Source organism: Pinus tabuliformis, chromosome 4_2, assembly GCF_031772625.1.
Source record: "Pinus tabuliformis cultivar Carrire ecotype Pingquan chromosome 4_2, CPIR1, whole genome shotgun sequence".
Taxonomy (NCBI): Eukaryota; Viridiplantae; Streptophyta; class Pinopsida; order Pinales; family Pinaceae; genus Pinus; species Pinus tabuliformis.
This window is the reverse complement of record NC_142304.1, coordinates 68,276,435-68,302,415: the sequence shown is the minus strand read 5'-3', so window position 1 is coordinate 68,302,415 and position 25,981 is coordinate 68,276,435. Positions and strand designations below refer to the sequence as shown.

At 39.8% G+C, this 25,981-nt stretch overlaps 2 protein-coding genes across 3 annotated transcripts in view; one reads left to right on the top strand and one right to left on the bottom strand.

The window, feature by feature from the left end:
• Nucleotides 1–645: 645 nt before the first annotated feature.
• Nucleotides 646–25,981, bottom strand: part of LOC149168271 (uncharacterized) — a 333,998-nt gene continuing 308,662 nt past the window's right edge. For both annotated transcript variants that reach the window (XM_089428202.1, XM_089428203.1), the window contains exons 6-8: nucleotides 2,407–2,650; nucleotides 2,199–2,306; nucleotides 646–1,103 (exon numbers count right to left, since the gene is read on the bottom strand). In XM_089428202.1, coding sequence (XP_089284328.1) covers nucleotides 984–1,103; nucleotides 2,199–2,306; nucleotides 2,407–2,650 — 472 coding nt within the window. In that variant the 3' untranslated portion in view covers nucleotides 646–983. The remainder of the gene's footprint in view (nucleotides 1,104–2,198; nucleotides 2,307–2,406; nucleotides 2,651–25,981) is intronic.
• On the top strand, nucleotides 9,077–10,421 carry LOC149168272 (uncharacterized). The gene is made up of 2 exons (XM_089426923.1): nucleotides 9,077–9,667; nucleotides 9,791–10,421. The coding sequence occupies exons 1-2, from the start codon at nucleotides 9,540–9,542 to the stop codon at nucleotides 10,266–10,268; spliced, it is 606 nt and encodes a 201-aa protein (XP_089283049.1). The 5' UTR covers nucleotides 9,077–9,539; the 3' UTR covers nucleotides 10,269–10,421.

Sequence of the window (25,981 nt, the reverse complement as noted above, 5' to 3'; positions counted from 1 at the left end):
CTATACTCAGATTGTATGATAATATTTATTTTTAAAGTTCTAAAGAATTTAGAAATTAAGTTAAAATTTAGTAAAAATATAAAAAATACACTTAAATATTTGCGTTTAATTATTATCCAAAATTCGCAAATACCTCAATCACAAATCCATGATTGCCATTTGAATTTTAACATGAATTTATTGAAAGAGATGCTAATTTCGTGAATGTTGTTATAATTAGCACAAAACCACAATAATGATCCATAGTTCCATATCATCAATATCAGAGTAACCTAAGGCATGAAAAATTATTACGTCATGGAGCTTCACAAAACATGTGTACACAGCTATTTAAGGTTTTATTGAGATGCTTATCTATAACTTATTTTCATTTTCTATGATAAGCAAGACATAGGTTATATTTTTCTGTGATCATGACCTAAAATAGCATATATCATAATTCTTTTTCAGTATATTTTCTTTTTCACTAACCAGTGATACAGCATTAGAGGTTGAAATTTAGTTATTAGAAATGTATAAAGTGATACAGCATTAGAGGTTGAAATTTAGTTATTAGAAATGTATCGTTTTATGGGAACTAATAAAAGAAAAGTACAGCTGGTATCTTTTTAAGCGACATTGACAACAAATGTGAGACAAGGGCGGTTTATGAAGTATTGAAGAAGAAGATTAAAAAAAATGAAAAAACTTTGCCAATCCCAAAGCTGGCTTTAAGTGTGCAAGTCAAACGGTGCAAGTCAATGTGTTGATAAAATAATATCCTCCCTCACTCTGTCACTATTATCACTTAAGAGGTTGTCTATATGGTTTATGCGTTATCATCATGATGCCTTAGAGGTTGACAATTACGAGACAAATAGAAGATGTGTCCTGAAAGTTTTCGGAGATACTAAACCAGTGGCATATTCTTATCCAACTTTATGTGACTACTATACAAATACAAGTGATGTCTTCCTTCAAATGATTTGCGACATTTGAATGATTTAGACTGGGGCAAGGTTCTTGGTAACAGGAAGAGATCCATCATAGCTACATTTGAGAACATCTGGTTTTCTTATTACACGAGGACCCGCAGATGGGCCATCCTTCCGTGGCCGTATATCCTACATAGGAACACAAATATCAATTAGCTAGTGAATTTCGTTCTTGGAAAAAGAAATACAAGTTTCAGTTACGGTAGGGAATTACAAAAAAAAAAAAATAATGAAAAAGCAATTTGCATATAGCCCTGCACAAGAGTGAAGGGTGTTTTGACAGCTGCTACGCTACAAAAAGTTTAGCTAAAAACAGAAATGGACTCGTTTAATAGAATTCAAAAAGTTGAAGAAAAGAAACGACAATCCACACGTGGTATGAAAGAGCAATATGAAGGGATGAGAAGAAACGGGAAAGAACTAGCAGAAAAAGATAAAAACAAGAAATAACGGCAAAAGGTGGAAAAAAAAGAGGTCTTCAAGAAATGAAGATGAGAAACCTGGCCTACAAATGCAACCAACGAATGCTTGTATATGATGGCAGCCACGTAAGGTTTTGCCGGGTATATGATATTTACATATATGCATGGGAAATTATAGTTTGGTTTCAACAACTAGTTGCTCCAGCCTCCGACCTGCTATTTTCAAATTTTTACATGTCATTTACGTTGATTTCCCAACCCTTGCTGCTACCAAATTTAATGAAAATAAAACAAACAACCAAATATATAAAAAATTGTGCCGACCAACACAAATAACAGCTGCAATTGGTTTCTTTTTAATTAGGAAACCAATTATATGCATCTTGCAACAGATGTACTACCACAAATAAATTGTACTCTAAAGGTCTGCTAGGCTACTTGGTCCGAGGACAGATTAATAGCTTTATCCATTGACAATAGACATGCTGGCTTATGCTTTTTAGGAGATGCGTTCATAAGTGGCCAGGAAGACCTCCTACGCCACATAGAGAAGGTGCTTACTAAGTACAGAGTTGTGCTTGAGCCTTGAACTTCACCAGTTCAAATGAAAAGGAACAAAACAAAAACTTTATATCCAACCCAAAAATACGTTATATTATGGCTTACTGAAAGACAGGATAGCACCATCTTGTATATTCTTGTTCATATTTGCTTATTGAAGAGCGTGAGATCACTAATTCACCTGAGATATTTGTAAATTATTTTTGCTGCAAAATGCATATAAAAGGAGCAAGAGAGAGACCTGATCAAAAATTGCAGTAGGGATAGCAAGTGTTACAACAGCATTTGGAGGATCGACAATGCTTGACAGTCTGGCTTCACAAGGGCAAGAAGACAGAAGCAAATAACTCTGCATATAACACCATAAGAATTTCAGAAAGAATAACACAATCATTTACAAGTATCTGATTTGGTTTCATTGTAACTAAAGTTTGGAAGGATAAGGGGACCTGTTCTTTGGAGTATCCAAACTTGAAAAGATAATCAATGGCATTAAGAACAGCACGCTTAAATGCAACGCTTGAATCGAGGTAATGCTGACAACCACTTTCATCCACACTAATACCTTCAAATACCAGCCATTCAGAGAATCTGGGTTCTACAGGACCAATCTCAAAGATTGGGTTGACATGAAGCAATGTTGGCCCCATTGGAGTGAGATACTTTGCCATCCCATCTCGTAAAATTTCACATCTACAAGATTTATTGTACAAGAATGATAAGGCACAGCTTTAAGCTATAAGGAGTAATATTAAATAATATAACACTTTGATGTCAAGCATACATTCAAAACCACATGGAAAATGCAAACAAACATGACACTGAGATGAAATGATCAATTTTTTTAGCTCAAAGTTATTGGAATCAGAAAGATCTAGGTGACATGCTCGTTTTTTTAGCTTTTGTAGAATGGGACATGTTGGCTTTTGGGTTACTCCAAAAGAAGTTTTCTCACCTTGCTAGGGGAGCACTAGGTCTTCTAGCCCCCCTTGGCAATGCTTCATGGAGATATGGATGGCTCAATTTGGTTGGATACTTGACCTTGGTTAGAGTGTTGGCATGGCACCCTTACATATGAGGTTGTTACTCTAATGATTCATCAACGTGTGGACTAATCCATTGGGTGCATACAATTGGGGGAATCAATTGCTCGATTAGGGGAAGTAAGTACCTAGGAGGAGGAGAATTGGGCACTTGGAGGAGGGCACTTAGCCCTTGTAGCTTGGGACCATGTGATACACACCTTGGAGTTTGAAGATTTGACTTGAGGATTCCTGGGTTGAAGAGCATATTTCATTGAGGGTGGTGACTGAGGAGGACAAGAGCTTTCTAATCACATTGGCATACGTGAAACATTGGGCACATGAGAGGGCATATGGCACATAGTTAGAGGAGGAGTGCCTTGCATGAGAACACTTGATAGAAAGACATCATGAAAAAGGAAGTGTTGGAATAATTCTGTTGGAGACAATACCATCTTCAAGGAAGGGCATTGACACCAAGATCATGGCTTGGAGAGTGTTTCACTTAGTGGTTGGATAAACCCTAGTTTGACACATGCACATCCTTATATTGTAGAGTGTTCCATGTGGGGTTGCCTTGTTTGTTACTTGTATAGACACGTGTCCTTATTTTATGTTAGCCTTCCTCACTTACTTGTATATACAAGGAGAGAGATCTTGTATTCATAAATTCATTCATTATCATTGTACTTGGGCCATTAGGGTTCATGAGAAAACCCTAGGAGAATCGTAAGGAAGAGAGAGATGTTTTGGATGTTCTTGGTGTTGAATTTTGTAGCTATGGTCGGTCTTCATAATATTTTAGCCCTTGAAAATATATGTAATGAAAAATGTAAGACACGTTCTTCATGTCATTTTGAAAAGAAGAATTTTGAATTTCTAAAATTGAATTTTTGGCTCTAAAATATCAAGTCGGCCCAGCCTATAGAGGCCGCCATTCGGTCTCCTAAAAGAATGTATATAAAGGCTTCAACCTCCTCCTCAAAGGGCAATTCAGATTACTTATGTTCGAGTAAAGCTTACTTCTATTCAAGCGAAGGACAGAGACAAGGGCAGATCAAGTTTAAAGCAATGTTCCACCAAGACTCTAGGACAGGGAGATGTGGGTGCGTGGAGACGCATAAGGGGGACATGTGGGAGTACCCTCAAATTTTAGGGAAATTTAGGGGGGACGGGGGGACATCGGGGTGTATAATTTTTTTTTAAGATATATCTATATCTATATCTATATCTATATATATATATATATATATATATACATATATCAAATTCATATTCAATAATGAAAGCATAAATACAATGATACATACATAATTGAATTAAGTAATCAAATACATTGATCCATACTCATCATCCTTACTAATACATATATGATTCATCCATCGACCACGAGATTGAATAATGGAATACTCTGATACATATTCATCATTCAGTATTCACCATTCTAGAATCTACATTGATTTAAAAATTAAATTCATCATTCATCATTCTAAATTCTAAATTGATTTAAAATCAAAATTCATCATTCATCATTCTAGAATCTAATTAGTACTAAGCAAAATAGACTATAATAGACACTGAAATCTAAACACTGGAATAGTAAATTGACATAACTAAACTCAAAAACAGTAGAGTGATGAGTCTAAAAGTCACTCTAAAGTACACAGAGGGCTTGGTGCTCTTGATTAAATACTAATTCCATACCCTTGTACATGACAAAATGCAATGGAAACATTGCAATCCATCGAATCCTGAATTCCTGAAAAACTCTGAAGTCTACTGGATTTTGAGTGAGATCTAAAATTCTACTTTCTGCATATGGAATCCAATGAGGTTGGAACCACTCTCAAACATCCTAAGTCATTTCATGGTAATGTTAAAAATTTAAGTAAAAGGATGAAAATGAAAGATAAAGGAGAATGTCACTTTTACTTTAAGAATTTAACGTTACCATGAATTGCATAGCATTAGTAGGGCAATATGATCAAATACTAGGTTTCCCCTGTCATAAATCATTGTTTACAAGCACATTTAAGGGGGGACGCATAGCCCATTTTGAAACTTCCCCCCTTACGTCTCCCCACGTCTCCCCAAAAGGGGGACGTGGGGAAACGTTTCCCAGACGTCCCCCCGTCCCGGATGTGTGGGGTGCGAGGGGTGCGCGCACCCAACCCTGGGGGATGCATCCCCGTGGAAAACTGGTTTAAAGGGCAAGTTGAGTATCTAGGCAAATCATCTCTGGCAGATCGCGTTTGAGCAAAACGAAATTTTGGATAGACCAAATTTGTGAGATTACTTACCTTTGTTTGAATAGGCTTGACCTGCATTTGTCTATGGTCAGTTTGACCTTGTTTTCGACTGAAAAAGATTAGATGTATCTCTTGTTGATTTGAGCAATTTCTCTAAGGAAAAGGTTGTTGGGTTTTTCCCCCATGTGGGTTTTCCCAGGGTAAAATATTTGTGTCTCTTGTTTGGTTGTCTCTTTATGATCCTACTGTCATAAATATTACTATTGATGTCTTTTATGTAATTTCTTAATGATGAATGAAAATATAAAAAAGATTAAATCATTAGAAGTAATTATCAATTTAGAAGACCTATGAAAAATCAACATGGTATCAAAGCATGGGTGAAAGAGCAACCTTCAAGTTATCTCCTAAGGGTTTGTTTTGTCACAAGCCCTAGAAACCTTAGTACTATTCTGGATGTAAAAGGGACGAAAAATATTTTAAAGATGCCTAGATCTGCCCTGTTGCTTGTATGAGACCTATGATCCATAAAGACAAGTCTGTTTTGTATTTGAGCTAATGATCAAAGCCCTAGTCTAAGGTCGAATGCTACCAAACCTAATGTCAGATGGACCAAATGACCTTAGGAAGGCCTAAGTTTCATATCCCTTGTTATGGAGCTGAGATTCATATTGTTGGATCCATTTTTGAAGTCTAGAGAAAGCCAACGTATCTTACTTTATGTTGAAGATAGATTGAAAGGCCTCAGTTTGTGTCAGGCCAGACTGTAACTCCAATAGGCAGTTAAACTGATTCGATTCATTCCATTAGGTATGTTATTGTTATATACAAAAGGGTGTGACTGCTCAGTTCATCTCCTGATGACTGTTCACATTCCTAATTTAGTTATTTACATAAATTCACCCAATCGTGAGGATTAGGTGTCAACATTCCCCCTCTTAATCTGAAGGGATGTTGGTGAGTCCAAGCATCGTTCTGAATCTTTCAAGCTTTTCTCTTCCAAGCGCTTTGGTGAAGATGTCTGAAATTTGCTCATTTGTGGAACAATGACGGAGATGGATTGTTTTGGCCTCAACATGATGTCGGATCAAATGATATTTAGTATTGATGTGCTTTGTTCGATCATGGAACTTTGGGTTCTTGGCTAACTTTATTGCAGAGGTGTTGTCAATCATGAGTGGAGTTGATTGTACTTGTTTTACCTGCAAATCTTCAAGAATTTTCCTGAGCCACACAATTTCTTTTGTTGCTTCAGCTGCTGCCACGTATTCTGCTTCTGTTGTGGAATCTGTTGGAACTGATTGTTTGCGTGATCTCCAGGAGACAGCTCCTGACCCAAGACTCATAGCATATCCTGAAGTAGATACCCCAGTTTCTTTGTCTCCATCGAAGTCTGAATCAGAGTATCCGATCAAACTGAAGTCATCCACCTGTGTGTACTTGATTCCAAAGTCTTGAGTTCCCTTCAAGTACTTTAGAACTCTTTTTGCAGTAGACCAATGTCCCTCACAAGGCTTTTGCATAAACCTGGAGAGGATTCCAACAGCGAATGAAATGTCGGGTCTGGTAGTGGTTAGGTAGTTGAGACTTCCTACAAGCTGTCTATACTTTGTTGCATCCTCAAATTCCTTTCCTTCAATAGATGTGAGCTTTAAGTTTTATTCCATTGGAGTAGTAAGAGGATTGCACTCTGTCATGCCAAACCTGTTCAACAAATCTCCAATGTATTTCTTTTGAGAAAGAAATATGGACTTTGGATGTTGGGTTACTTCAATGCCAAGATAGTAATGAACATAGCCCAGTGTTGTTAAAATCACGATAAAATCGCGATTTTTTCCCTTTCCCGCTTAAATCGCGATTTTTATACCAAAAAATCGCGCCTTTTTTTTATACCGATTTTTTCGGAAAAAATCGCGATTTTTTCGAAAAAATCGCGATTTTTATGGAAAAAATCGCAGGTTGTCGGGGCAGCGGGCTTTTAATAGGCAAAAAACGATTTTTTTTATTTCATTATGTTGTCTGCGCGCGGAGGAGGAGAAGAAGAGGTGAGGGAGAGGAGCTGAAGGGTTTCCGTCGAATTTGGGAGCGAATCCAAGTGGTTTTAGGAGAAATCCAAGACAAGATCACCAATTTGTCCATAAAAAAGGTATGTAGATTAATTTTTTTTTGTTTTGGTTCTATAAAAACTTTGTTTTACATTGTTTTTCAAGAATTTTTTGTAATTTTTCATTGATTTGGGATGGGTAATTTGTTATGACTATGAGAACCAATTTTTTATTTTTATTTTCTCATTTTTTTTAAACATTGTTTATTTTTTTTGAATTTTCATTGTTTTTTGGCATTTGCCATTGGCATTTGGTTGGGTAACTTGGGTTTGGAAATTGGGATTTTGGAAATAATTAACTTGTAATTTTGTAAATGCTAAATTGTAATTTGTATTATGTAATCCTAAATTCCTATTTCCTAATCCTTATTTTTCCATAGGTTTGCAAATTCAAAATTCAAAAACAAACATGCCAAGGAAATTGGATCCTTTCTGGGAATATGGTGAACCTAAAACTCCGAATGATAGACAAAACTTGTATTGCAAGTTGTGTGGAAAGGAGATATTCGGGGGGGTGTACAGGTTGAAGTTCCACCTTGCACAAATCCCTGGACATGATGTGGGGCCCTGTCGAAATACAACTGCTGAAATTATCCAAAGAGCCATGAGAGCATTGGGAGAATTAGAGCACACTAGAGAGGCCAAAGAAGAACTCAAAAGGCAACTAAAAAGGTCAGCTGAAGGAAGTGGGCCAAGTGGCACTGGTTCTACTGCAGCGTCAATCAATCCGGTAGCTGCATCATCATATTTTGTTCCTCGAACCACACCTGGTTCACAACCAACTATTGGTTCAATGCTAAAAAGAACTGAAAAAGAACAAGCTGATAGGTTGATGACAAAATTTCTCCTCTGGAGTGATATTCCTTTCAGCATTATAAGGAATAATCCATTTTTCCAACCTACTGTTGATGCTATTGCCAGTGTTGGCCCGGGGTACAAAATCCCTTCTCTTCATGATTTCAGAGGCCGGCTTCTTCAAGATGAAAAGCGTGACTGCACCCAAAGATTGGAGGATTTTAGGGCATCATGGGCACAAACAGGATGCACTGTTATGTCAGATGGTTGGACTGACCAAAAGGGGAGAACCCTTATAAACTTCTTGGTTAGTTGTCCCAAGGGGACTATGTTTATCAAATCTGTTGATGCAACTCATCAAATCAAAGATGCAAGAACTTTATGTGATTTGCTGGATGTGTTATTTTGGAGGTGGGTGCAGAAAATGTTGTCCAAGTCATAACGGACAATGCTGCAAATTATGTTGCTGCTGGTAGAATGCTTATGGACAGGCATCCTACTTTATTTTGGACACCTTGTGCTGCCCATTGTATTGATTTGATGTTAGAGGACATAGGGAAAATTCCCTTTGTCAAAGAGATTGTTGACTCATCAAAAAGCATCACAAAATTTATTTACAATCACACATTTGTGCTTAGCTTGATGAGAAAATGCACCAACAACAAAGAGTTGGTGCGCCCCGCCATTACACGGTTTGCGACGAGTTTCATATCTCTTCAATCCCTCTTGAATTCTATGTGGGATTTGAAGAGAATGTTTCTTTCAGAGGAGTGGCGTGCTTCGTCAATGAGCCGCAAACCAGAAGGAGAAGCCGTCTGCAGACTAGTTTCATACCAGGAAGACTTCTGGGCGGGAGTGCAGGAGGTGTGCGCTGTTACAGAACCTTTGGTAAAGGTTCTTCGGTTGGTTGATGGTGAGAAGCCCGCAATGGGCTATTTGTATGAAGCCATGGACAGGGCCAAAGAAGCCACTCGGTCCTACTATGATGATAAGGGAGATGATGGGTTTCAGAGACAACTCCTTCTATGGGAAGTCATTGATGAGCGATGGAACAACACACTCCATTGTCCCATTCATGCTGCTGGGCTTTTCCTGAACCCTGCATTTTCTTATGCATGTGGGTTTGATTTTGATGTTGAGGTCGTGGAAGGATTATTAACCTGTGTCCAGAAGATGGTGAGATCTCCAGAAGAACGTATAGAGATCTCTAGACAAATTGAGACATATAAGATGTCAGGTGGCACATTTGGCTTTGAGATGGCTGTCACTGATAGGACGATTAAAATGCCAGGTATTTTTTAGTTTGTACTTTGTAACTTTGTTTCAAATTTCATTGTCTCTTCAAATTCCATTTTTTTCTTATGTTTATTTAAAATTTTATTTGTAATTTTGTTGTAGACGCATGGTGGAAGATGTATGGTGTCAGAGTACCCCTTTTGCAAAAGCTTGCCGTACGCATCCTCAGCCAAACATGCAGCTCCTCGGGATGTGAGCGCAATTGGAGTGTATTTGAAAAAATACACAACAAGAAGCGCAATAGGTTAACACTTAAACATTTAAAATATTGCAAATTTCCAAATAAATTTTTGAATTCATTAAAGTTTTAAACAATATTTTTTTTATAATATTAATTATTAATTATTATTTCATGAACTTTGTACAGGTTGGAGTCCCATAGACTTAATGACATGGTCTATGTCTACTACAATCTTCGATTGTGGGTGAGACAACTAGAGAAGACACCTGATACGGAAGCCATCTCATTGGATGGGATTGACACCACTGCTGAATGGAGGGTTGAGACCGAGAGGCCTCTCATGGATCCCACTGATGATTGGTTAGTGCAGGATGAGGGGGAGGAGGAGGAGCAGGAGCAGGAGCAGGAGCAGGAGGAGGAGCAGGTGGAGGAGGAGGAGCAGGAGGAGGAGGTGACACCGCCTACCCGGGCTACCACTACCACCAGTAGAGGACGTGGTCTCCGTCCACCTCAGCCTCCTGTAGCTGCTACTACTAGTTCTTCAGCTTCTAGAGCACGTCAGACTCCACTGCCATTTCCACCAGCACAGGCACCAGCTTCTACATCTAGAGGGAAAGAGAAAGTTGTGCCATTTTCTCGCAAGAGGGGCAGAGGAAATCAATAGGATTAGACTTTCATTTTATTGTATATGACATTATGACATGATGAGATACATTATCATATTTTTTGTTGATATTTTGAGGCTGAGTTGGGACTCAGGACTTACTATTCAGGACATGATTCAATGTTATGTGTGATTTTAGCGCTAGAAATGATATTAAACATCTTATATATTAGTTTTTTTATCATATTTATGTGTCAATGTATTTATTTTATGTTGTAGATGGTTTAGATATTAAAAAAATTGAAAAAAAATGAAAAAAAATGAATATTTTTGTGCAAACGCTTTTTTCCCGCTTTTAACGATTTTTTCCGCTTTTTTTCCGCTTTTTTCCCGCTTTTAACGATTTTTTCCGCTTTTTTCCCGGCGCCGAATAAATCCCGCTCGCGCTTTTAACAACATTGACATAGCCCAAATCAGTCATTTCAAAACTTTTCCCCAATTCCTTCTTTATGGATGCAATGTAGCTTTCATTGTTCCCTGTCATTAAAAGATCATCTACATATACCACAAGATATACAACTGTTTTGCCAACTTTCTTGACAAATAAAGTTGCATCATCAAGATCAAAATGATTGAAGTTGAGTTTCAGAAGATGCTCAGTTAGTTTTTCATACTAGGCTCGCGGTGCTTCTTTGAGGCCATACAAGGAATTCACAAGTTTGCATATTTTATGTTCATGTCCTTTCACAGCAAATCCTTCAGGCTGGGACATAAAAACATTCTCTTTTAGATCTCCATTCAAGAAGGCAATTTTTACATCCATTTGATGGACTTTCCAACTGTTCTAAGCTGCTAGTGGAAAGAGTGTCCGGATGGTGGCCCATTTTGCTGTGGGGGAAAAAGTTTCCTCATAATCGACCCCTTCCTTCTGTGCAAAACCTTTTGCCACAAGCCTAGCTTTGTGCTTGTCAAGTGAGCCATTAGCTTTGTACTTGTTCTTGTAGACCCACTTGCAGCCAATTGGTTTGGTTCCAAATGGAGGATCAACCAGCTTCCAAGTGCCGTTCTTTATGAGGGCATCATACTCCTTTTGCATCACTTCTTTCCATTCATCATGAGAAGCAACTTCTTTAAAGGAAGTTGGTTCAAAATCTGTAGACAAGTTCAATTCACAATCATAAGAAACATCCATATCAACAGGTGAATTAGAGTCATCTACATCACCTCCATTTTGCCGGTTTGAATTTCTGGTTCCTGTTTTTCCAATTTCATCAGGATGAAAACTTTCAAGTGTCTTTGTCAGCCACTTTGGGGGACCTTTCTGAGATGGTCCAGGCTGCTTTGTTGATTGAGTTGGGACTAAATCAAGATTGAGTCTCCCAATTCTATCAATTACATCACTTAAAGCATCATCCGTTGTTGGAGTTTCATTCGGGGGAGTGTTCTTCAGAAGAAGATTCCACATGTTGATCTAGAATAGGAATCCCCCCTTCAAGATGTGGAATCTGATTATCAAATTCTTGAAATGATTTTGTTTTTGCGAATCTATCCAAACGATCAAGTTGCCGCTCAACAACATTGTCAGATTTGGATGATTCAAGAAAAATTACATCTCTAGATACAACAAACTTTTTATGTACTTCATCATAGAGGCGGTATGCTTTGGAGGTGTTTGAATACCCCAGGAAGATACACTTACGACTTCTAGCACCAAGTTTGTTTCTATGTACCTTTGGTATCAAAGCATAACAGGTGGAACCAAAGACCTTGAAATGTTTTACCGAAGGAACATGTCCATACCATAATTCATAAGGAGTCTTGTTTCTTATAGCATTAGATGGACATCTATTCTTTATATATGCAGCTCATAGAACAGCATCAGCCCAAAACATTATCTTTACATTTTTGAAGAAAAGCATGGATCGTACCATATTCAAGATTGTACTATTCATTCTTTCAGCTACACCATTCTGTTGGGGATTATAAGGCACAGTTGTTTGATGTTTGATCCCATGTTGGCGAATATAGTTTTCAAATTCATTTGATGTATATTCTTTTCCATTATTAGCGCGAATAGACCCAATATGAGATTGTGTATCATTTTCAATCCATTTACGAAAATTCTTGAATGTTTGAAAAGCATCAGATTTGTTCTTCAATAAATAAACCCAACACATTCTGGTGTAGTCATCAATAAATGTCATGATATATTTATTTCCATTTGCAGAAGGAACAGGCATTGGACCACATAAATCTGAATGAATGAGTTCAAGCTTCCTATGTGCTCTTGAATGTGAATCATGAAAAGATTGTTTGCTATGCTTTCCTAGAATGCAAGCATCACATTGCTTAAGTTTCCTAGGAATTGTAGGCAAACCAGCAACACCACTTTTCTTCAATAAGCGGACACTGTCATAGTTTAAATGTCCAAATCTAGATTCCATAATAAACTTGATGGAAGTGTACCTTCTTCATGATGAGAAGTATATGAGAAATTTTGTGCATGAACAGAGGTTCCTTGCAGTTTGAGAAGCCTTTCTTCTTCTATTCCCCTCATGACAAGTGAGTGGTCAGATGCTTTTCTTACCTCAAGCTTGCCATCAAACATATGAATGGAGTGACCTTGCTGGCGGATGTGGACCAAGGACAACAAGTTTCTCTTGAGTTGTGGGAGATATAGAACATGATCCAGAAGAAAGTCTGGAAGACCAGGCAGTTTAAGCTTGATTGTGCCAAGCCCTGATGGCTTGATTTTTGATTGATCTGCAAAGTATACTGCTCCATCAACATTGTCAGTGAAATCTTCAAAAAAATCTTTTCTATGAGACATGTGACAAGTTGCTCCTGAATCAAGCAACCAAACATTTTCCCATGAAGCAAGTGAAGCATTAAACAAATCTTCATTTACTCCAATGTTACATTGTGCCTCAACATAGTGAGCGGATTCAGGTGCTTTACCTTTGTCTATATCATCAGTTTTACCTTTCTGTTGGTTTCTTTTCTGCTCAATTTTGTCCCATGGTAGCTTGCATGTAGAGGCATCATGTGATCCATTTCTTTCGCAGGGAATGCAGTGCAGATCTGCCTTTTCTCCTTGAGAATGTCTGCCCCCCTGCCTCTGAAATATCTTCCTCTTCCTCTTCGCCCACCTCTTCCTCTTGTAGAATCTTGAGCAGGATGCTTTTCTTTATGAGCAAGGCACACAGTCTCTTCAGAAGATTTAGGGGCTGTCTTCTTTCCAAAAGCTTTCTCTCTTTCAGCAAACTTTTTCACAAGAGAGTCAAAGGTTATATCTTTGAGATTTCCATTTGCTTGCAAAGATTCAAGATAATTGGAGTAAGTAGGATAAATTGCCTTGAGAAAAGCAATAAGAGGGATATCCAGCTCAACCTTAGTGGAATTGATATCATGCATTATAGACTTTACTTCAGATGCAAGAGCAAGAGGATCATTATTTTGCAGTTCAAGAGTGAAGAGTTTAATCATGAGTTGAACAACTTCAAGTGCGGAATGCGAGTCATAGAGTTCTTTCAGCTTTTGTAAGGCTTCAAAGGCAGTGGAATATGACAAAATATGGTGACTCACCTCTTCATTTACAGATGCTGCGATTAATGCATAAGCTTTGTTGTTCTTGTTTTCCCAAATGACGAGCTCTTTGTCTGAGGTAGGCTATACTGGGTCATTGTCTTCTTCTCCGACACACACTCCTTTCCACAACTCATTAAAGATGAGGGTGTGTTTTCTCATCTGGGACCATTCAGTATAGTTCTCCTTGCCAGTGAGAACTATTCCTACTATGGATATGATTGAATGCATTCTGTAAAAAACTTTTGCTGATAGAAAAAATACTTCTGCTGTTAATGTATAAAATCGTACTTTTTGTGGAGGAAAAAATGGAGCTCTGGTGTAAAAATTGTAAACAAAGATTGCACTCTTATAGGACAAAGGTATTACCAATTCCTATATGGTGGAGATGATATCACTCGTGCAGTGTACCAAATAATACAATGTTTAAAAAAAATACATATCGTTGCCTTCAACAAAATACATGTGGTTGCGTTAAAATTACATATGGCTGCCTTCAGGCCAACTCAAAACCATGTAACAGCAGCACATCTCCATGCAGATCATATGAAAATCTCCAGGTATATTATATGAAAAAATATGGTTCTCAGAAAAACAAAAACATGTAAGCCAAGAACGCAACAACTGAAGTCACAAAAGACGCGCCGACAGAAGGAATGAAGTCACAAAAGAAGCGCTGACAGAAGGAACGAAGTCCATGGAACAGTCTCACTGTAGTTGTTCCATGGAGACCTGGGCTCACACACCATTAACTGAACAATAATTTAAAAACTGCCTTGGTAACCAAACCAAATCAAACACCAGAGAGTATGTCGATTACGCCATGATCCAAGCACGATTTCCCAACTCACTTACCATTCGAACTCGAGACGTAGCGTAAGCTTTCGCCACTACTAACCACGAGGATAGCGAGTATGGGCCATTTATATCTCCATCCAATTCCAATCAAACGCAACACGAATTGCAGTCAAACACAACACAAATACACCGAAAACGTTTGTCTGCCTTCCGCTCTGCATATATATAGCCCTCCGTAGTTAACAGGACAGAGGCGTTCTTCTGGTCCACAAAACACAGAGAATTATTTGACATGAAAGGAAAGACTTTACAGGATTCCTCGGATCAGAGCAACGTAGCGTTACTATACCAAAAACGCAGTTGGGTCAGTCCTGCGCACCAAAGGGAGTAACATTCGAAACATTCGAGAGATATTTCAGAGGACAGAGGTGTTGAGGCAATCGAGAGATAAAACAATTTTAATGGACAGTGGAAGTAGGATAGCGTTCAAGGAAACATTTTATTGTTTTATGACAGCGCTCAGTCAGGATAGTGCTCAGGTCAGGACAACACTCAGGTCAGGACAACGTTCAGGTGAACGTTTTATGACAGCGCTCAAACATAGTAGCAAAAGTGAATGGAGTTACAACTATTTTGAGAACTTGGCTCTGATACCATGTCAGGCCAGGCAGTAACTCCAATAGGCAGTAAAACCGATTCGATTCATTCCATTAGGTATGTTATTGTTATATACAAAAGAGTGTGACTGCTCAGTTCATCTCCTGATGATTGTTCACATTCCTAATTTAATTATTTACATAAATTCACCCAATCGTGAGGATTAGGTGTCAACAGTTTGTTTCAATGGGCTGAGAAGGCCTCAAAGCATGTTACAGAGGACTGAAAAGGCCTCTGGGCCTATTGCAGTGGGCCAAGAAAACTCAGAAAAGTCAAGGAACCTTAGACAATAGCCTGAATGACTCTGAAATATCTAAAAGCCAACAAGTTACCTCTTGTACATAAGGTCTACTAAAGTGTGTTTGTGTTCTAGGTAAGGATTGATAAATGATACAACGACAAGCATATTTTTTGAGAGTTCTATATTGTCGAATGGAAAACCTATACAAGAGGCCAACAAAGATAAAAGAAGTTTGCTAAAATATAAGGGTTGAGTCTTTCTTGAATCCTTAGTTGAATGATGTTGTCATTGATGTCAATGTTCATTAATGAACACTCTTAATATTTGTCTGGATTGCATCAATTTGGAAGCTCCAATGGAAGGATGGTTGGAAACCCTAGTCCTAGGGCTTAGATTCCTTGAACGATGGACATACCCCACACTTTGTTGATTTCTGTAGCATCGGATGTGCTCTTGCCTCGAGATTTTGCAAAGAGGCTAAGAAACATGCATTCTCCAATACCCAGAAATTGTTTGGGAAAATTCCACCTATAGATGATTTAATTAAAATAATTAACTTTTTTAAAAGGTTCGCTAAGTCAAAACTTAGGAAATCTGGTTAATTAAAGGGTATTAATTAAATCAGGTGTGAATCTTCTAAAAGAAGACGAGGATCAACTCCCAATTAATATTATCCCTTGATTATGTTTTAATCTTGGCCATTGGTGCTCCAACGAGAGATTATAAGGAGGAGTTCAATGGGCACTTGTAGAACACACTTGTGCAGTGGATTTTAATGGGAAGTCGATTTCTTGAGTAGAAGATGTGAGTTGCCTGAAGTGACTTAGTAAAGTCGAAGCAGTGAGAGAGGGGCAGGGATAGTAGACCAGAGGAGAGGAGGGAGTGCAAGGCAGAGAAGATAGAGAGCGGTTCAGAGAGGCAGCGCAGAGATTCAGAGGGAGTTTGAGATTCAATTGGGAAAGTCGAATTCCAGAGCTAGAAGCCGGGGTGTGAGACCGAAGGGCTAGAGGATCAAAGTTCCAGCTAGCAGGAGATAGAGGAGTAGGTGACATAGATCTGCGTAGGCTGACACAGAGGCAGCGTGGGGCCAGCCATCCAAAGCTTGGATTAGATTCAGATAGCCAGTGACAATGTGAGATTTTTCTCACTATCTCCATGTAAGTATTTCTCTGTATCAGATTTCCAGTTTGGGCATCTAATGACTTGTACTTAGATTACTACTGCATAATAATAAAACCCTCCGCTGCTACACTAGTTTTCCCAAGTTGGGTTTTTCCGGGGACATTGTCCAAAAACAACGGTGTATTTGTGTGTGTGTTTATTTCTCTCTAGTGCAGTATTTAGTTTCTGCAGTATTTATTTGCTGTAAAACAACTGCAAGTAATTTGTTTAAGGAATTTAACAAATAGGATAAATATCGTCAATTTGTTGCAATAGGAACCGGGTCACTGATTTTTCACATGGTATCGGAGCCAAGTTCGTAAGCAAAAGAGCTCAGAAGCAGAATGTAGGAGGATTTTCGAATCACTGCATAGGCAACAATTTGAAACCCTCAGGGGCAGCGCAATCCTTGGGCCAAGGAGGTCGAAGTTTTTGAGGAAAGATCGATTTCTTTGAGTGAGTCGACAGAGAAATTCGATTTCCAGATCAAATCTTTCTAGAGGCAGAAGGGAGTAGCGTATTTTTCCTTGCAGAGCAGATCTTCAGCTGGGACACAGTTATTTTGTAGCAGTTGTTAGCATAATAGCGTCAGAAGGAGAGAAGAGCACATACTGAGGGAATTTCTTCCTCAGAGGACTTCTAGCCAAGAGTTTGAATTTTCCTCGCAGAGCAGCAGTAATTGTGTGCGGGATTTCTCACTCCAGAAGGGAGTGCAAATAGCTGGGCAGCCGCTGCGCATAGGAGAAGAGGAAGCAGTTTGACTTTTTTTTGGGGGAGATGGCATCAGATGGGATGAGAGATCAAGATCGGGTTGACAGAGCCTCCAGCTATGTGATCTGGAAGGCTAGGATTTCCTGCCTCCTAGATGAGCATGATCTCAAAACCTATGTCGATAGTGTAGTAGTTGTACCTGCCGATGCAAATCTGCTCAAGAAGTACAAGAAGGAGATGGCAAGAGCTAAGAGATTCATTCTCAATGGAGTTCGGGATCATGTGGTATCCCACATAGCTGGCAAAGATATTGCCTGACAAATGTGGGAGGCATTAGCTACGCTATACGAAGGATCTTTTGAGCAGCAAAAGATGTACTTAGAGGAGAAGCTGAGATGCACAAGGACATAGAAAAGGGAGCGAGTAGACCCCTTCCTTACTAGACTTCAGGATGTCCGGGATCAGCAGGCTTCAGTAGGATTAGCGACCCAGCCTACAAAGCTTGTTCGAATAACATTGAACAACGTTTTTGAAGATTGGCAAGTTTTCGTCCAGAGTATCCTGGGCAGAGAAAAATTGTCGGATTGGGAACGTGTGTGGTTTGATCTATAGCAGGAGGAGATGAGGCGTGATTTGGTGAAGGCCACTATCAGTGGCAGCAGCAGCAGTGGGACGAAGAGAGTGAAGGAAGACGAGGACGTGGCCCTTGCATCAAAGGGGCAGCAGGAGCAACGCAGAAGAAAGAAGGACATTTCGAAGATCAAGTGCTTCAGGTGTGGTGAGTTGGGCCAATACAACACTCAGTGTCCTCTTAGAAAGAAGGACAAAGAGGAGAAGCAAGATCAGCAGGCTGCATCCACTGATATCAACAAGCTGTCCTCCAGATTAGAGGAAGAGTTTGCCATGATTGTCGAGTTACCTCCAGGGGTGAGGTCGGGTGATCTGGAGTTGTAGCCCCAGAGTGCTACAAGAAGGGTAGGATTCTTGAGGAGGTCCACCTCATGAATCAGTACCTTGCTACGGGAGCCCAAGATATGCAGTAGCAGGACGGATCAGTGGTAGTTTGTGCAGTCAAGTGCCAAGAGTGACAGATGCAGTAGCTAGTAGCAAGTCAAGACTGAGCAGTGTTGTGAATAGTGTAGAGTCAATAGAAACGTAGAGGCTTCAGTGACAGCGGAGAAGCTAGCAACAGTCAGAACTCGGATGATGGATGCATCATACCGACCACAATTGGTTCAATATTTTGGATACTTTTTTGTTGCAGTTGTTGCAACAGCAAATGGAGAAGGTTGCAATGCAGATGCAGTGTTGGCAGTAGTTCAGCAGGGCCAACAACAACACGGATGCAACAGCCATAGCTGCGCAATGGTTGGTGGGCAGCAACAGCCAAACATCAGCAGCGCAACATGAGATGGTGCAGAGATAGAGTGACGCTTCAATGAATTGCAACACTAGAGCACATTCCTCGCTAAGAGGGAGTGTTGATTTCTGTAGTATCGGATGTGCTCTTGCCTCGAGATTTTGCAAAGAGGCTAAGACACATGCATTCTCCAATACCCATAAATCGTTTGGGAAAATTCCACCTAGAGATGATTTAATTAAAATAATTAACTTTTTTAAATGGTTCCCTAAGTCTAAACTTAGGAAATCTGGTTAATTAAAGGGTATTAATTAAATCAGGTGTGAATCTTATAGAAGAAGACTCAACTCCCAGTTAATCTTAGCCCTTGATTATGTTTCAATATTGGTCGTTGGTGTTCCAACGAGAGATTATAAGAAGGAGTTCGATGGGCACTTAGAGAACAAACTTGTGCAGTTCGATTTTGATGGGAAGTCAATTTCCTAAGTAGCAGTTGTGATTTGCCGGAAGTGACTTAGTAAAGTCAAAGCAGTGAGAGAGGGGCAGGGATAGTAGACCAGAGGAGAGTTTTCCAAATCCGGGGAGTGCAAGGCAAAGAAGACAGAGAGAGGTTCAGAGAGGTGGCACAATGCCACGCATAGGCAATCAGAGCTTCGGAGGGAGTCCGAGATTCAACTGGGAAAGTCGAATTCCAGAGACAGAAGCCGGGATGTGAGACCAGAGGGCCAGATGATCGAAGTTCTAGCCAACAAGAAATCAAAGGAGGAGGTGACACAGAGCCCAGAGACTGTGACACAGATATGCGTAGGCTGATGTAGAGGCTACACAGACGCAGTGTGGGGCCAGCCATCCAAAGCCTAGATCAGATTTAGATCGCCAGTGCCAGTGTGAAATTTTTCTCATTATCTCCTTGTCAATATTTCTCTGTATCAGATTGCTAGTTTGGGCATCTAACGATTTGCACTCAGATTATTACTGCATAATAATGAAACCCCCAGCTGCTGCACCGATTTTCCCAAGTTGGGTTTTTCGAGGGACATTGTCCAAAAACAATGTTGTATTTGTGTGTGTTTATTTCTCTCTAGTGCAGTATTTAGTTTCCGCAGTATCTATTTTGTGTAGGCTGCAGTGTATGTATTTCAATATTTGCTGTAGAAAACTGTAAGTAATTTGTTTAAGGAATTTAACAAAGAGGAGAAATATCATCAGTTTGCTGCAGTAGGAATTGGTTCACCGATTTTTCACACTTGTTGGAGGTTACTGAAGAACCATATCACTGAATTTTATTTGGAGATCCTCACCATTGGATTGTCCTCATCGAGCTATTTCCGGTGGTATGTGGCACGTCATGAGAGGACTCACGGTTTGTGAGTTATGCCAGTTTGAAGTCAAAGGACCAAATTTGTGGGAAAAGCCCCAAAAGGTCGTGATGTGGCACTCTTTCACTGGGTAGCACAATATGATCATGAAAATAGGGGTTCTATCAAATGTGTATGGTTGGTATATTGCATGGTGGGTCTCAAAGATTAATTTTTGTTTCAAGCAAAAATTAAACCATGCCCCAATGGCAGACAACCTCATTCCTTGGGCTTCAAGGCATTATTAAGATTTGAAAATTTCCCCTAAAGTGAAAATCAGTCTACCTTTTTGAAAGCCCCTTCTCAAGTCTTAAGAAAATTATAAAAAGGCTCTGAGTCCTTCCTAACATATGCACTTAATAATTATCATTTTTGACTAATCTAGCTTTGAAATCTTTTTCAACCCCTGTGGAGACAAAGCTATATCAGACAAGAGGGATCTTGGCTCATTTCTTTTTGGGGGATTTGTTTGGGCATGATTTCTTGCAGGTAGAAGACCGAAATTCTGGGCCTTTGAAGACTCAAGTAGTATAGCTACTCAACCGTTTAGGGCATTAATCTTTGAGCCATCATTACAGGACAACGAGAGGTATTTTGTGGTTTCAGGTCTCTCGGCCTTTGAAGACCAAGCTCTAAATTCATCTACAGGCCATCTTTTGAAGCTTGATCTCATGATCAGACCCTAAAGGAGGATCTGTGGTTTCGTTAGATAATTTTCTTATCTCTTTTGATGTGGCCTCACCTCTAATCACATACAAACCTCCAATTAGGGCTTGAGACAGTGACAAGTTTAAAGTGATATCTCTTATGGTCAAATTCTCTTCATGTTTGAAGTCCAAGTCTGAGCATAAGAATTTTATTGTCCCAACAGTTTCACTAAATTGTAGACAATATTTGGAAGCCAATCCCTTTTAAAATTCAAGATAATTCAACATTTCTGTAAGTGTTCGGATCACTGTAAGTACGAGTGGCTATGATATAAGTTCTCTTCTGAAGCATGACAATGGTGCAAGCAATCTCTTCCAAAACATAAAAATGATATGACTTATATTTTGAGGTATGTGTAAGAAGCCATAACCAAGAAGTTACAACTGACTTAATCTTGAGATAAACTTTTGCCCTAAAGCACGTCATATCACATTGAGCAAGGGTATCATTGCAGAAGGAGTTAGCAGTTGTAAGATTTGTTTTGAAACTAAAGAAAATTGATTGTCCAGTGCATCAAGCAGACCAACAATAAAGTAAACTTCAGGGATTCTTTAGGAGCACCATGATGTCTACAAATATTGCTTGTTTTGATTAGATAGTGATTGTGGAAGTATGCCAGTGTTGTTGGGATGCATGTTGATGTTGTAAGGTTGTGAGATTTGACAATGACCCTGATATCGCAGTAATGACATACTTGGACAATTGACTTTTGATATGTGTGCAATGCTGGCAAGTTCTTTGATGTGATAACAATATTGATTTGAAGACAGTACCCTTGACAATAACCTTGGTACATGACAATATTTGATATAGCAAAAATCTTGTAAGGTAATGACCCCTTTTATGGAAATGAACATAGACCTAGTATGATAGTGACATATGCATGACAATGGCTTTATAATGCATAACAGTGTTATATGACCCTATGACAAAAAATTGTGACAGTAACCCTAGACCATGCGATGGCATAAGGCAGTACGTTGGATTATTGAGCTGGTATATTCACCTATTTTGAACTGAGTCTTATGCTAAGTATCTGAACACTGTTTTATCACTGTCCTATATGGTGTCTGACCTTATCCATGCTGAGTACTGAGAATTGTTTGGGTAAGCATTTAATATGCTAGGGCTTGATATTCTTCTCTACTATTAGGGTTTGATGAATGTATTAGTTGACAGACTGCTACATGCTCTCATAGTGTTTACTTGTTCTAACTATTGAAGACCAGAGACACTGTTATCCTTAATTATTAATTTTAGATAACAATGGTATGTTTTATGCTTAGCACAATTGACTTCAATGTTCCTTTTGCAGCGCAATAACAATTTCCAATTATTTCTAGTAGCAATCACATTAACCATTAATCACATTGATGGTAAATGCAGATAGAACATAAAACAAATGCAGAGGACAAGCCAAGACAAGAGGACACTAGATTTGGCAGATGCCAAGGAAAAACCCTAATGTGGGGAAACCCTTTGATCAAATCTTCTTATTATTATTCAATAGATCAGCGGAGAGAGAGAGAGTACAAAAGTCAAATAGACTAGCCCAATACAAAGTCAAATCAGCCTTGTCAAATTTTGTAGTCAACTGCAGTCAAACTTCAACCCTAACCAAAAAGTCAACTTTAGTCAAAACAACAATAAAACACTTCCTTTGAAGCTCGGTCAAAGGCAATCCAAATCGGCCTCCAACAGTGGTCAAAGTCAACCCAAAACAGTCACAAAAACTCAGGTCAAACATGGTCAACCTGCAGTTATTTCTATGGTCAAACAAGCCTGCGGTCAATGCAGGTCAAACAACTCCAAAATCGTCAATTTTTGTGCTAGTTAGTGTTGCCTAAAGAAACCAAAATTCTTCCCTCAAAACCATAGTCAAATCAGGTCAAAATTTTCTTGGTCAACGCTAGTTCTAAAGTTTGAAATTCGACCTATAATTTTCTGCCTAGAAAATTGTCCTCCTTGCCACATGTGTGAGAGAGAGAGAGGTTGCCCAACTTGAACGAACCAATTTGTTGAAGAGAGAGAGAAGAATGTATGAATGATGGATGTCCAAATGAGGTGTGAGGTCTCTTCTATTTATACACTTCATTGTGGGTGAAGAGACACATCCATTGGGCTTCTTGAGCCTACATTTAGCTGAGGCCCGACCTAAACAATTTGTACGTGTTGTCATAAATTCAAAATCACACTTCTGCTTGTCCGAATGAGATGATCTTTATATCAATCTTGGACCTCTCGAAAAGAGGAATCCAATGCAATCATCATCTCCATCAAATGAGCTGTCCCAAGGTAGAATTTGGCCTTAATTGCCAATTTTAACACTCCCTCTCAACTAGGGAGAATTGCACCTGCCAATTCATCTATCATCATCATGTCATCCTGTCGTCATGTACCATTTCTGTCATCTCTGCTTTGCTCTACTAAACCATGAAGTAATAATGAAGAATTGATCGAGAGTGAGTCACAAGAACTTACCACTCTCCACTGACCAAAGTCAGTCCAGAGGTAGAACCTCAAATGATCCCAGATCAAGTTGTTGAACACCATGCATCCTAGTCAGGGAGTACGATAGTACACAATAGGTCCATCGATAGTGCTATGGTCCCTAACCACTTTTCCCAACTCATTAGCCAGATGAGAGGTACTTCCCATGAGTCCCAGACTCCATGGGTAGGATGTATGCTGGGGCATCGACAGCAGAAAGTGAACCATTCATCCTGCTCATATGCCATAGCAGAAGGTAAACCACTCATCTTATGCATATGTCAATCGTAGGGGAAAGTGAACCATTCACCCTACATATATGTATCCGCAATCGTAGGGGAAGGTGAACCACTCACCTTACACACACGCCAACCATTATGGGGTATCACAGGGGAAGGTGAACCACTCACCCTATACATAGCGCACCACTAGGGGAAGGTGAACCACTCACTCTATGGTCGCTCATAGCTCCAAGAAGTACCCTAAGCCCCCAGGAGCTCCCAGAGCTCAGTGTCCAACTCATGTGGGACCCTCATAAGAGGGTCTTTCCATGACTCCAAGTCTCTCACAGAAGGCTAAGAATTTGACCTTCCCTAAGGGCTTTGTGAGAATGTCTATGATTTTCTCATCCATCTTGATGTGATGGAGCCTTATTGCTCCTCGTTGTACCATATCCTGGATAATGTGGTACATGATATCAATGTGCTTGGAGCGGTCGTGGAACACGGGATTCTCTGAAAAGCGAATTCCACTTTGGTTGTCGCAGAAGATCATGGTGGTATCCAACACGTGCTCAAATAGCTCACTGAAGAGCTTCCTCAACCAAACAACTTCACAACAAGCCATACCAGCAACAATGTATTTGTTGAATTTTGGTAGCAGTGGATGTGCTCTAGCCATGAAATTTGGTGGAGAGGCTAAGGCACATGAGATCTCTAAGACCCAGAATCGTTTGGAGAAATTCCACCTGATGAAGAGATATTAAATATTTTTAATGGGTTCCCAAGTCTAAACTTAGGAAAATAAAAATATTAATGTGTATTAATATAAAATGGGTGAGAAAGTTCTATGTGACAAGGATCAAGCCAGATCTAATCTTAGCCGTTGATTAGGGACTTAATCTCGACTGTTGAATCATCAACAGGAAAAGTATAAGAGGAGGATTGAGGGTCAATTGGAAACACACCAAGAGAGATGAAGAATTCGATTTTCTGGGGCAAGGTTTGCTGAGGAAATCAAGTGAGTGATCAGCTGCAACGAGGGGCATTTCAGCAAAGTGTCGAAAGAGGTAGCGCAGAGCCTAGGAGTGCTGACATAGAGGTAGCAAGGGTTGACACAGAGGGTCAAAGGAGCTGATGTAGAGGCCGTAAAGGCTGATGCAAAGGACACAGAGAGTGTAATATCCCGTTTCAGGGATATTCCCCAAAACCACAGTAACTCCAACCAAATACGTACAAGTGATATAGTAACTGGGAAGCTCAAGGTGTTATAAACAACAGTAATGCAACATACAATAATATAAACACGGAATACAAGCAGATACTCAAGAAATGCAGAGAGAAATGTTAAGCCATTTTCTTATACTGAGTAACGGAAAGAGTACAGGAGGTGATCAGAAAGATGGCACCTCGACTTGCACACGGCAAGTGAAGAAATACACTCAGAATAGTAAAGGAATGGCCTCTCTCTGAACTGCGTCCAAACTGCCGGAGAACTGTTGTGCTGCTACTACTGCTGGAACCAAATGAGGATTTGGGGATGTTCCCCTTCTCAGAAAATGCTGAAATTCTGGAATCAACCTCTGCTCAATAAACCCAGAAAAGCCCAGAAAGCTTTTCTCAAATAGCTGACCCCCGAAAATCACCCCCTTGGGGATCTGCGCTGTCCCTCCAGGCTCTACGCTGCCACTGAATAGAACCCTCCAAAACTCTGCCCGAAACTCTGCCAAAATCCTCCAATAAGCAAGGGCTGATCCCTTGCTCAATCTCTTAGCTCCAATCCTCCGCAAAACCCCAATCCGGAACTCCCACCAAAAGGAACTGCGTCCCTCTCTCTCAAGACTGCGCAGTCCTCAAATGCTCAGCTCCGTCTTAACTCCAATGATCAATCCTACTGCAAAACACTGCTGGAAACTACCTTGCCCGAGCAGGCACTCGAAGTCCCCCGGGGCTAAGGGTGAGATCTCCGAACGGAGACACTCGATGCACTAAACAGTGCTGCAGACAGGCTAAACAGCCAATGTGCTCTAAGTCGAAGTGACTAGCTCAAATGCCCACCTCTTAATCCCAAGGCCCACCTCCTCCAACGTAGCCTTTCTCTTGCCACGTGTTCCTCTCCATCTGCGCAGTCCCTTCAAGTGACTACGTGGGCCCCTCCTCTACGTGGTCCTTTGGCCACCTTGGCTCCCCCTCTAAGTTACAACATTGTGCTACTAGGGAGTGACTTTATTCCAAAAGTGAGTTATGACACCCTTTTCTCACCTTTTTATTTATAAATAACTATAGAAGGCAAAATTGAGCAAATTCGAATATTCCAATTAGCCATGGCTAATTAGGGATATTACAGTCTCCCCCGGCAAAATGTTGCTTGTCCTCAAGCCACTGAAGTGATGGATGCTGCAAAATTTTCTCACTCTCCCAAGTGGCATCCTCATCCGACAAATTCTTCCACCTCACCAAGAATTCCCAGACTGTCCTGCTCCGCA